At 41.7% G+C, this 13,637-nt stretch overlaps 1 protein-coding gene across 7 annotated transcripts in view; it reads left to right on the top strand.

Moving 5' to 3' along the window:
* The window catches only part of ARHGAP24 (Rho GTPase activating protein 24), a 1,271,118-nt gene that overhangs the window by 1,238,226 nt on the left and 19,255 nt on the right, over positions 1-13,637 (top strand). For all 7 annotated transcript variants that reach the window (XM_082262954.1, XM_082262952.1, XM_082262955.1 and 4 more), the window contains one exon: positions 3,840-3,972. In XM_082262954.1, the coding sequence (XP_082119080.1) occupies positions 3,840-3,972 (133 nt within the window). The remainder of the gene's footprint in view (positions 1-3,839; positions 3,973-13,637) is intronic.

Below are 13,637 nucleotides of genomic sequence, written 5' to 3'. Positions count from 1 at the left end.
CCAGACCTTGGGGGACCTGCAGAAGCAGTGGACTGAGTCTGGAGTAGAAACATCTAGAGCCACCATGTACAGGCGTGTGCAGGAAATGGGCTACAGGTGCCGCATTCCCCAGGTCAAGCCACTTTTGAACCAGAAACAGCGGCAGAAGCGCCTGACCTGGGCTACAGAGAAGCAGCACTGGACTGTTGCTCAGTGGTCCAAAGTACTTTTTTCGGATGAAAGCAAATTTTGCATGTCATTCGGAAATCAAGGTGCCAGAGTCTGGAGGAAGACTGGGGAGAGGGAAATGCCAAAATGCCTGAAGTCCAGTGTCAAGTACCCACAGTCAGTGATGGTCTGGGGTGCCATGTCAGCTGCTGGTGTTGGTCCACTGTGTTTTATCAAGGGCAGGGTCAATGCAGCTAGCTATCAGGAGATTTTGGAGCACTTCATGCTTCCATCTGCTGAAAAGCTTTATGGAGATGAAGATTTCATTTTTCAGCACGACCTGGCACCTGCTCACAGTGCCAAAACCACTGGTAAATGGTTTACTGACCATGGTATTACTGTGCTCAATTGGCCTGCCAACTCTCCTGACCTGAACCCCATAGAGAATCTGTGGGATGTTGTGAAGAGAAAGTTGACAGACGCAAGACCCAACACTCTGGATGAGCTCAAGGCCGCTATCGAAGCATCCTGGGCCTCCATAACACCTCAGCAGTGCCACAGGCTGATTGCCTCCATGCCACGCCGCATTGAAGCAGTCATTTCTGCAAAAGGATTCCCGACCAAGTATTGAGTGCATAACTGAACATAATTATTTGAAGGTTGACTTTTTTTGTATTAAAAACACTTTTTTTTTTATTGGTCGGATGAAATATGCTAATTTTTGAGATTGGAATTTTGGTTTTTCATGAGCTGTATGCCAAAATCATCAATATTAAAACAATAAAAGGCTTGCACTACTTCAGTTGTGTGTAATGAATCTAAAATATATGAAAGTCTAATGTTTATCAGTACATTACAGAAAATAATGAACTTTATCACAATATGCTAATTTTTTGAGAAGGACCTGTATATGTTTGAAACAATTTTGTGAATTTTTCTTAATGAACTATTTTTTTTGCTTTTTTGCAGAAAAAAATAGGAAGCTCTGAAATATAGGAAACAATAAAAAATGTTGCCGCGCTAAACAAAGTTATTGAATAAACAAGTGTCCACAAATTGTGAACAACTGCTTCTATTCTAAATAATGCAGGTGGATTCCTTGATAAATCCACTTGCATTATTTAGAACAGCACTAGTTGTTCACACTTTATGGATACTTGTTTATTCCATGTCTATGTTTAGTGCGGCTACATTTTTTTATTGTTTCACGTTTTGGTCCTGTTGTGTTGTTGCCAGCAGCTTGCACTTTTATATTTAGTTTGTATACCTGTGCAATAAATTTTTGGTTTAAGCTATGAAACTATAATAACAGAATATCCAAAAATAAATACTAATATTAAAGTACTAAAGACTTGTAAAAAAAAGGATAATCATATGTTGCACTGGCAATGGTGCAATGTGAAATACACAGTAAAAACGTGACTGAAATTACAATTATAAAACATAAAGAATAGTAGTTATTAAAATATGATTGCTATCTTTAAAGTGTTACTAAACCCACAATAGTAAAATCAGTGTGTACTTGCAGTAAAGCATGCTTGTTAAGGCCCGTACACACGTACCGATCGTCGGCATACAAACGTCGGTGGACGAAGGATCTGCCGATTGTACGCGTGTTAGTATGGTGCCTCCGACAGATGTCTGCGCACAATCCGCAGACAAAAGTCTTTCTTGCAAACATGAAAATTTTTGTATGCCGACACCAGAACGGACGATTGTTCGCCTGTCAGTACAGAATTCGGCCGACAGACCGCAGATTTGCAAGACTGGGCATGCTCAGAAAATTAAAAACACAGGGAAAGTTAACCATTACATGACATCACTTCTGCAGTCAGCTGAAGTCTGCAGACAAAATTCTTGTGCTGTCCTTGTGCTGTCTTTGCACTTTTCAACAGACACCGACATCCCGGGGAGAAAAGACGAACATTTGTATGCCGACCATCGGTACGTGTGTACGGGGCTTTATACTGACTGTCGAACCTAAGTGGTTAATCCTCAGCATTGCGTAAAAAGGCTGTTTGATCCTGTCTTCTCTCATCCTCCCCTTCTTCCACTGTCCCTAAACCATCTACTGATAGAACAGAGCCTTGGGGACAAGCTGCACATGGCCAGTTTGATGTTCTTAAGGAAACCCCAGAACTCAAGGGGTTTCAGTAACGTTGACTGCTGAAGCTGAATTTAAAAGAAAAAAAAATATTTTAAAAGCATGCATGGAGAGCAACAAGCAATACAGAGTATTGTTTCAAAAATGGCTGCTCTACTGACTAATGGTTTTCTATTACAATTTATAAATTCTAAAGTGGGTGGAACCTAGCTATCTAGTTTCATTAAAGTCACATATGAGTCTTTGGTAACATCCTTTGATATGCGGATGGACATTTTAACATAGACGTGTCACTTCCAAAGCTTGTTGGCTAAACAGGTCTTCAAGGGTAGAGATAGCAATCTTAACAGCTGGAGCTGTAAATGGCTTTTGAATACAACAGCTGTTATACAATAGGACTTCTCACAATATATATACCTCCAATATATCTGCCTAATTATAAATCCATGTTTCATTATCAAATAAATATTTGATAAATAAAATGGCTGTTCCCTTTTCCACATCAATGTGTATAGCTAAAGAGTTTTATTTTTCTTGGTGTATGTGTAGAGTGCATGTGATTAGCACAGGGCCAATCAGCACTGTCCAGACAGAGGGTCAGGGGTCCTGCTGCCTCCTTGGACAGTCAGAGGAGAATGAAAACTCCTCCTACAAGCTTTAACCAGACAATGATAGAAGTCATAAGACTGCTATATCTGCACAAGGGACTCATAAGAGAGCCCCGAGAGGGACCCGGAGCTGATTTATTCAGATCTGGGAGTTATTAGGTAGAATGTAAATAGGATGCAGATGCACTTTATGGATACTTGAGGGCCTGGAAGGAACCGCCAGCTCAAGGTTCCTTCTCTTGACTGCTTGCCTTTAACAATGTGGTTATTGTAGATAAATTAAAGAAGGGTTAATAAGCAGCAATGGCTCATGCACACCAGTAGGTACCTGTTATGGTGCACTTACACTGGTGTGGATTGTGCGTACTCGTTGTCATGCATTATTAAAATGCATTGCAGTGCTTGCTTTTTTTCCTTTTATGATAAAATTACGATATATATAACTAACCCTTCATTTAACCTGGGGCAGCACATTGTGAAGCATTATAGTTAGAATGCTGCCCAACGCAGCCCAAAGGGGTTGGTGTGAAGGGGCCTTAGATCAAAGAAAGCTGTCAACCACATAGCTGTATTTGATTTATAGCTGTAGCAATTTTATGTTTTATTTCCAACTTAAATCCATCCAGTAAATACAGCACGGTGCAAACTCATCTGCTTACATATTATTCCAATTCCTAAACATTTTTTTTCTTTTTTAACGATATGAAGGCTGCTCAGATTTCACACAGAGCATCTGTCAATAGGGACTTGCTTTTTAAAAAAAAAAATGACTGATATACAAGTTTATTTCATATGACTTGAATACAAATGCGGACAAAGGGAAACATGAAAAGAGAAGCTTATTTGCAGTGAAATATAAAAAAATATATATAATAAAATGTAGCAGAGCCCAAAGGGCAGGTTACCAGCTTGAAGACTGATGCATGTGTTGTCCAGCTTTGTAAACATTAGCCATAACCTGCTTTTCCTGTTATCTGCAGTAACACAGATGTCCACACCGTAGCCTCGCTTCTGAAGCTGTACCTGCGGGAGCTGCCAGAGCCTGTCATCCCATATTCAAAGTATGAGGATTTTCTCTCATGTGCAAAACAGCTGAGCAAAGAGGAGGAATCAGTAAGTAACAGCCGAACATTACATAATTGCTGAGCTACTAAAACATTTTCTTTCTTGTTGTGTATCTCTCCCAGGAGAAACACTTGTGTCCTTCTGGTCACTTCACTGTCTGTAATTTGATGTAGATCAATCAGATAGGTTACTAATAGCAAGGAAATTTGGGTTTGCTACTACCAAGGTTTTGAGACGAATCCTACAGGTTTAAGATTCACAGTCCTGGCAAATTTATGTGCGGATTCTCTAGTAAACCATAATGCACTGTCTGGTCTTTGAACTATGGTCAGCAGACTTGGAAGACCTAATTAAGGGGAATTTTGGTTAAGCCAGTCCCCTCACTTTAAACAGTGGACCACAGAGCAGTCATAGTGTGAATGACTGAAGAGAGATAACACCGCTCAGGCTAGTCAAAGTCCACGATTCAAGGTGGGTGCTGAACCTCGGCTTGCCACCAGGAGAAGCATAAAAGAAGAAAATGGTCGCACACCACCACGGAATCCAATGAAGAAAAGTTCCTTTATTCACATAAGTGGTATAAGGCAGTGGTCCTCAACTCCGGTCCTCAGGGTCCACTAACAGGCCAGATTTTAAGTATTACCTTGGGGAGATGCAGACTAGAGTACTGCAATCACTGAGCAGCAAATGATATCACCTGGGGTGTATTTCAGTTATCTTGCAAACCAGGTCTGTTAGTGGGCCCTGAGGACCAGGGTTGGGGACCAGGGGTATAAGGTACAGCAGGGTAGGACAGTAGACGCGTTTAGACCATTTTCTTCTTTTATAGTGTGACTGTAGACGCATAGATCATTTTCTTCTTTTATAGTGTGAATTAATTAGAAGCTGTACTTTAATTGGTATTGCTAGCTCTTTGGGAAATCAACCCTTTTACTGGCTTTTTGATGTTGTTCTTATTATTGTGGGCTTGTTTGTCTTTAAAGTGATGTGTTTTTTTTAAACTAACAAACATGTTATACTTACCTGCACTGTGCAATGGTTTTGCTCAGAGAACCCCCGATCCACCCCTTCTCCGGTCCCCCGCTGGCTCTTCTTCCTATCGAGTGCCCCCACAGCAAGCAGCTTGCTATGGGGGCACCTGAACAGGCTAGTTTCTGAGCCACTGCTCTGTGTGTCCATTCACACATGGAGCACGGCTCAGCCCTGCCCCCAATCTCTTCTCATTGGCTCACTGGGATTGACAGTAGCGGGAGCCAATGGCTACTTCTGCTGTCTCAGTCAATGAGGCGAGAGAGACCCAGGAGGGCTGAGGCTATTGTACACCATGCTGGATTGGGATGGGGCTCAGGTAAATTATAAGAAGGGCTGGTTGCCTTTACTACCACTTTAATTTTATTTTATGGTTGATTTAAAGTCAGTAGGTCACTTTTATTTGTTGTCTCATCCATAAACAAACTTTTTTGCTGCAAAAGTTTCCTTCAATAAATAGGCTTGGGTTATCATTTGTTTTCTGTGTGTGTGTTTTTTTTTATATTTACTTTATGTTTATCAGTGTTAATTTTGGCATCGTATTTCGATTTCGTTTTAGTTTTAAGTCATTTGAAATTGTTTTAGTTTTAGTCATAGTCTTTGACTACATTTGGAAGGATTGGGAAACAGAGATTTCGGGCACAAGAGTTTTGTTAAAAAGATTTCTTTTATTCAACACAAAACTAAATATTTTAAAATCATAGAAAAATACAGGCAAATAATTGTGTATTAAGGACACAGTGAGACCACACAACAATGGTCTATGTTGTACAATATCTCAGTGCATAGAACTTATAAAAGTCGATTTACATACAGTTCCAAGTACAAGATCATTAGTAGTCATATAATCCTTGGAAAAACGTATTGCTTGATATCAGAAGAACCGCCCACGGACACCCAAACAGTATGGTGCCGGTCAGCGGGGTCGACTGAAAATATAAGTTAACATTCACCATGTAATATATGACCTTTGCTCGACATGTTTCGCTTTCTTAGACAAAAAAGCTTCATCTGGAGCATATCATTTCTTTTGTCTGTGTGAGAAATAACAGTATTTAGATAGATTACATATATATGTTACCTTATTTTCAGTGTGTTATAATTACAATTGCATATCATTTATCTTTCCTTTTAATTACATATAATCGTCTTACACATCTCAGATAAGTCCTTCTATTTTTGCAATATCAACACAATATAACATTGGGTCTTAAGTTGCATTCAGACACTAGAGGAGTTTAGGGGAAAGAACGGAGGCTGCCAATAGTGAGTATATGTGGGGATCCATGCTGTAGTTATAGTATAAGCATATATATCCTATTTTATATACCTGGTAAATGGACAGAAAAATGTATACATACCTGTACATATAGTAATCAGGCACATATCTCAATTTCCATAGAGAATTCTTTAACGAGGAGGACTGTGCGTTTTGGGAAGCTCAGAAAAGGCAATGTATAGTGACATAGTAGTGAGGGTAGTCACTCCATGTCTCATATCTGGGTGGATGAGAGCAGAAAAACAATGTTTCTCAGAGTAGTAAGCGTTTTTATTCTATGATATCACTTTAAGGGAAAGCCCATAGGAATGCTAAACCATAAGCTCAAGTGTTTTAAAGTGGTAAAATCAGTGTGCCTCCTGCTTGTTATAAGAGTGTGTAAGTACTTATAGAGCCCATAGACCATCTGCCCTAAAAGGGGGGGGCAACAGAAAAGACACATAGTCATTCTGGACCGTAAGAGTAGACAGGTGCCATGCGTTTATAAGCGATTATACACCAACATACAGAGTTTACCCATTCGTATATGGGCTAGCCCTATAGTAAAATATGTATCATATATATTGATTTGCTTTCACACACATATGTGAATATGTGTGTGTAATCAATTTAGTATCCGGCCCACCCTCCTCTATAATAGTAGGGGGGTGACCAGGGTTATATATAGATAAGCAGTTGCTACATGGGGTCCAAGATGAGTACATGCAAAACTTACTTAGAATAAACATAGGTAATAAACATAGTGGTGAATATATAGGGTGCCACCCAAAATGATAGATCCCTATGCAGTATAAAAGTTCCAAACATACACAGACACCTTAGCAATGCTCACCAAACTTAGGAAGGACCAGAGCTTAAATGTAGGGAGCATGTCTCCTCTGCTTGTATGTCGGCTGTTAAGCACAGTAAGATTAAGGTGAATTCCCGGATATCACAAAAGTGTAATGTTACAGTATTAGTACTGGCCATATAAAGCTTACCCCTTGCCACGCTGTTCCCAGCTTCCGCACAGTCCTCACCGGATGGGGAACCTCCACCATACCAGGGCTTGTAAATGGCGCCCTTAAGTAGCATGGATCCCGGGCGGTTCGTCAAACGGACGTCACCGCCCCGGCCACTCCCACCGGACATCGCTCGAGAGCCAGCGCGGGGACACCCCGGCGAGGCTCTCGGCTTAGTCACGGGTGTATGCAGACCATACAGGGGCAGGAAGTGCCTCCGTAGTCCGCTCAGGTGCCACAGGAAGTTCCGCCCGGAAGGGGCGGGACTGACCTGCGGCCTATCTGGCCGCACATATCTCACTGGTGAGGCCGACCTCCATGCTTACCCACACTGCCCCCACAGGATCGGTCCGCAATTACATGAGAATTCTAATTGCCTGAAATGAAAAAACAACACAACAAAGACAGAAATTATATATTTAAAAAAATACAGATATAAAAGCATATTTCACTGAGGTACAAAGATGTTCCTGGTGAAACCAGGAGATATATATCGGTAACATATTTGTTTATCAAAAATTATTATATAACCATGTTTATTTTTTGACATTAACCACTAGTAAGGGCGTTCAATAGTAACAGCCCTAATGAAAGAACAGGGGCTGAACTGCCCCCCACTAGAAACACTTCCATACTTCAAACCCCAAGAAAAAGTTACATATTTTGACTTATTATAAATCCTCAAGATCATAATATTGATGAGATAGGGATTATAGCACAAAAAACTGTTTGTTATACATAAGAAAGGAAAGGAAGAGGGGTATATGTGCCATAAGACCTATTTGATGTGAAGAGGTATCAGAATAATTGAGTATATGTATATACGGGGGGAGGACGACCACGCCAAAACCAAGCCGACACCCTGACCTATATATCCCACAAAGGGCCATTATCGTAACCCGAGTATACTACTCGAGGTCAATTAGGTCTGTTGGCATTAGGTAAGCAAGGAAACCTTCACAGAAAGGGTTTGTACGACTGTGTTTCGTTTAACCCAGGTCTATAAGTGGCATTGAGACGTTCTATCCAGAGAGTTTCTCTCTGGAGAATTTTTTTGTCCCAATTGCCACCACGAGGATCTTGAGGAATAACCTCAAGCACATAAAATCTTGCCTTTTTGGGATTGAACCTGTGGTATAGGTCAAGGTGTCTGCTCACGGGCGTGATCATCCTTCCCCCTGCTGATACGTACACATGGTCATTTATTTTTTCTGTGTGTGTGTTTTTTTTTATATTTACTTTATGTTGATCAGTGTTAATTTTGGCATCGTATTTCGATTTCGTTTTAGTTTTAAGTCATTTGAAATTGTTTTAGTTTTAGTCATAGTCTTTGACTAAAATGCCATTTAAGTTTTAGTCCCATTTTAGTCATCGTATTTTTAGTTGACTAAAATCTTGATTAAATACATTTTAGTCTAATAAAACCATTTTAGTCAACTAAAATGTTATGTGTTAATTTAAATTGTAATGAATTATTTAAGCATTTCTATAGAATTTCCAAAATTAATATATACTCCTGAAGTAAAAAAAATCTAATATCGTGTAATTATTTATGGTATTAAGGCTTAAACAAACTCACAGATACAGATTAAGCCACTCTGGGCAGTCTGAGTAGACCTGTAATGCTGCACAGTGTTCTGGACGGTGGTCTGAGGTGGCCTGTAATGCACAGTGCTCTGGATGCCGCTATGCCTGGGGTCACTAGTAAGAGGAGGCCTGTAATGCTGCACAGTGCTGGATGGTGGTCTCAGGTCTGAGGGATGGCCTGTAATGCACAGTGCCCTGGATGCCACTGCCAGTGGTCAGCAGAGGCCTGTAATGCACACACAGTGCTCTGGAGAGATGGTGGTCTGAGGGGAGGCCTCACCTCAGGCCTGCTGTAATTGTAATGTATACTACACACTCACAGTGGTGCTCTATCTGCTCTCTGCTCTGGACGTAGGAGGTTGTCAGGGAATCAATACCCTGCGCAGGCGCACTGGTGCCGCCAACCGGCGAATGCCTATGCACTTGCGCGTACGAAGAAGCACCTTGAATAGCTAGAGGCTGCCTTACAATAGCTCAAGGCTACCTTGCAGTAGTTCGAGGCTATCTTGCAGTAGTTCGAGGCTACTTTGGAATAGTTAGAGGCTACCTCAGTATAGCTCGAGGTTACCAAATTGGCCTATTAAAACACAGCTGTCACTACAGGAAGTTGCTGTGTTATCTTCAGCTCTCCTGTTTCCTGTTTGTCATGACCACCCGATGGCTGGCCATTTTGGGATCCACAAGACCCTAGATCTGGTTCAACGCACGTTCTGGTGGCCCGACTTAGAGAAATGTTGTAAGCAGTATGTCTCCTCCTGTACTATCTGCACACGAAGCAAGACAACCCGAAACAAGGCATGGGGCCTGCTCAGACCACTACCAGTCCCTGACAGACCATGGAAGATGATTGCCATGGATTTCATTGTGGAACTTCCTCCTTCAGACGGTTATTCTGCAATCTTCATGTTAGTGGACCGTCTGTCGAAAATGGCTCATTTCATACCACTGAAGGGCACACCCTCCACGCTCAAGACGGCGCAGGTCTTCATCAAAGAGATTGTAAGACTCCACGGGGTTCCAATGGACATTGTGTCGGATAGAGGTGTTCAATTTACTTCTCACTTCTGGAGAGCTTTATGTGACTCATTGAAGATCAAGTTGTCAATGTCCTCCGCATTCCATCCCCAGACGAACAAGCAGACTGACAGGACCAACCAGACCCTCGAGCAATATATCCAATGTTTTACCACCTTTGTTCAAGATGACTGGGTCTCGTTACTACCGTCAGCGGAGTTCGCATACAATAATGCCAAACACTCGGCTACAGGTCAGTCCCCATTCTATGCTAACTATGGGTTTCACCCATCCTTCTTGCCCTGCTTTGTTGAACCTACAGTGCCAGCAGTCCGGGATATCATGGAGTTCCTTAAAGAGAACAACAAATTGTTACAGGATGCCATGACCAGGGCTCGGACCGCCAATAAAGAGGCCTTTGACAAATGGAGAGGTGAGGAGAGGAGAGGTGAGTTGGTTCTTCAACCTGGCAACCTGGTATGGTTAGCCACTACCAACCTCCGATTGACATGCCCTTCCAAGAAACTGGCACCCAAGTTTATTGGCCCGTTCCCGGTGAAGAGGAGATTAAATGAGGTATCATACGAACTAACTCTACCCGATTCCCTCAAGATCCATCCGGTCTTCCATGTATCACTTTTGAAACCTGCAGTACCTGATTCCTTTCCAGGTAGAAGTTCGGAACCACCTGCTCCTGTCACCATCAACGGGAATGAAGAATTTGAGGTGGAGGCCATCCTAGACTGCAGAAGACGAAGGAATCAGTTACAATACTTGGTTAAATGGAGGGGCTATGGCCCCAAAGAGAACTCCTGGGAACCGGTACAGAATTTCCATGCCCAAGAATTAATCCGAAATTTTTTCCGCAACCATCCCCACAATAGGAATCTTTTGGGCACCCGGAGGTTGCCCTTAAGGGGGGGGGGCAATGTCAGGGAATCAACACCCTGCACTGGCGCCGCCAACCGGCGAATGCCTATGCGCTTGCGTGTACGAAGAGGCACCTTGAATAGCTAGAGGCTACCTTACAATAGCTCAAGGCTACCTTTCAGTAGTTCGAGGCTACCTTGCAGTAGTTCGAGGCTACTTTGGAATAGTTAGAGGCTACCTTAGTATAGCTCGAGGCTACCAAATTGGCCTATTTAAACACAGCTGTCACTACAGGAAGTTGCTGTGTTATCTTCAGCTCTCCTGTTTCCTGTGCCTGTTTGTATTCTGCTGTTCCTGTTTACCTGACCCGGCTTGTCTTTGGATTCTGATTACCTGCTGCCCGCCTTGATCTTGGCTTGTCCTGACTATTCTCCTGCCTGATCCTGATTTGTTTATCTGCTACCGGCTATTGGTCTTGGACCTGATCCTGGCTCCACCAGGGAATCCGGGGAACCGCGACCTGGTGTTAGCAAGCAGCCAAATCCATCCCCACCATCTGGGGCCCTGGTGAAAACCGGCTAACACTTAGACTCCGCGCCTCTGGTGAACCTGTGCCACGCCAGTTACACGGTAAGCCACTCCTCTTACGTCAGGCTCTGCCACATTACCCCGTGAAAGAGGTCGTCGTGAATCAGGACTCGGGAATGGGACTCTTGTTGGGACTCGGGAGTCCTGGCTGTAATGCACAGTGCTGTTCTGGTCTCTGGCAGCCATACTCGTCATGGCTGGCTGGTGTGAGACTCTGAGGCCTGTAATGTTGGCTACACACAGTCGCTGGCTTGCTGGGAGAGGAAGTAGGCGGAGCTCCGTGGAATCCGGAAGTTAGTTCACAAGGGCAAACATCCCAGCCTCACATTTTCATTTAGTTGTCATAGTTTTCGTCAGTGGAGGAAAAAGTGCTGTACTTTTCGTTTAGTTTTCATCACTGTAAAATGGCACTGACGAAAATTCTGATGAAAAAGTTTTCGTTGATGAAATTAACACTGATGTTGATATGGCTTTCCAAGTTTGGGGTGCTCAAAGCTGAGCATTCACTTGTTGCTGACCATCTGCTTTTGAATCTGCCTTTTATTGCAGCACCTGCTGCATCATATGGAAGATAAAGAGCACAAGAACAGCACCTAAACCACTTTACATTCACTGCAACCCCCTATCCTCATAGATGAAGTAAAAGCTAGGCATACACCAGTTAAGCGTGTTATTCCTGGTTAAAACGTTTGTGGTGCTGGCCAAGTTTACATTGCTAAATCCTATGTAGCATCTTATATCTTGAAGAAAAACACATATGCCTGTGCCTCATAAATTTAGTCCTACCCTTGATATTTAAATTGTCTTTCTTCTGGCCAATTTTATTCTGCTGTGTCATCTGGGGTCTCCTAATTTTTATAGCGAGATACCTGCTTGTACCTTAGTGGTCCTATAACTCAAAATGAGAACTTGATAAAAAGAGCTTGTAAAAAAAATTGGAAAGTGGCAGGACAGTTTTGCATCATGAAAGCCACATGAAAAGACTCTCTTCCCGTTGTATGTTTTTTGTTTGTTTTTGTTGCATTGGTACATATCCCCCATGGTAGTGTCCAACTTCCCATGCCTTTTTTTTTTTTTTGTTTTTTTTTTTTTCATTAGTTTGCCTATAGCCCTAAAATGGCCAGAATTTAACTACAAGATTCATCCCCATTGACTTCAGTGGGATTCTCCTCTACATTTAAGTAGAGGATACCCTTGGTAAATCAAACCCAGGCAGATTTTCCCACGGCTTGTTACTAATATCCACTGTGTTTGCAAGCCCTTCATTTTTTATAGTTTGTTATCCTTTTTTTTCATAATATTTTGCAGGATCAGAAACTACTTAAAAGCACAGAATACATTGCAAGAAAAAAATCTGCTAATTTGGAAATTGTTTGCTTGGAAACAGCATGCCCCTTTTGCTTAAAATACCTTTTATGATGTAGCTGAAATATTTTAGCAAGGCCAATAAACATTATAGTTTATTGTGTATGACAACCAAAGTTGTCATCCAAAATTGAGTCATTTGCACCTTTGTTAATAACCCCTCCAGCATTCCTTCCATAAAAGCTTGACTGTTACATTGCAGTTATATAACAGTACGAGCCAGGACTGCTGGGTGTTAGTGGATGCCATAGCTGAGTATATGTAAAAGCATAAATACATTTAAATATATGTATTTTTTATTATGTTAGTCATCATGCCTCACTCTATACAGTATTTGTAAGCCAATCATTTTGTGAATATGTTTGAGAAGTTTCTTAGCTAAAGATCCTGCCAGCAATAGCACTGCCTGTTGCAGGCTGACAACGCAAAGCTGCTACTTTGCAATCAGCAGCATTATTAGTGTGACATGTGTGCGTCTTCATTGGCGTGATGTATGGAAACCCAAAATCTATTATTCTGTATGCTTGACATTGTAAGTAGCAATGATTTTACCCAACCTTCCCACATCCCAGATCTCTCTACTGGCCCTTTAATGTGATGGGCAAGGTACTCATAAATAGAAAAGCTCTGAAGATATGAAGAGGGCAGGGAAAAAGTTACAGGTACAACTGAGATTTAAAGGTAACTTCTGCTGCTTATATCTTTGGATGTTTTGATCATTTAGCCATGGGATTTTCACAGAAGGTAACCTTTGTTAATGTCATGCTGTGATACAAAAGTATCTCTAGGTGCAGTCATTAAAAAATGATCTGTCCAGAGCTCTAGGGTCAACTGAAATGGAATAAAAGATATTTTTACAACAAATGCATAAATGTGAAAAGAAAAAAAAAAACTTTCTGCCATGTTTCAGTCTAACACTGTATGATAAACAGTTTCAGAAAATTAAACCACTTATATAAGTAAAAGGCATTTAGATGTAA

Source organism: Pelophylax lessonae (assembly GCF_965119305.1).
Source record: "Pelophylax lessonae genome assembly, chromosome: 1".
Taxonomy (NCBI): domain Eukaryota; kingdom Metazoa; phylum Chordata; class Amphibia; order Anura; family Ranidae; genus Pelophylax; species Pelophylax lessonae.
The sequence above is the reverse complement of the archived record's forward strand: the minus strand, read 5'-3'. Positions and strand labels throughout refer to the sequence as shown.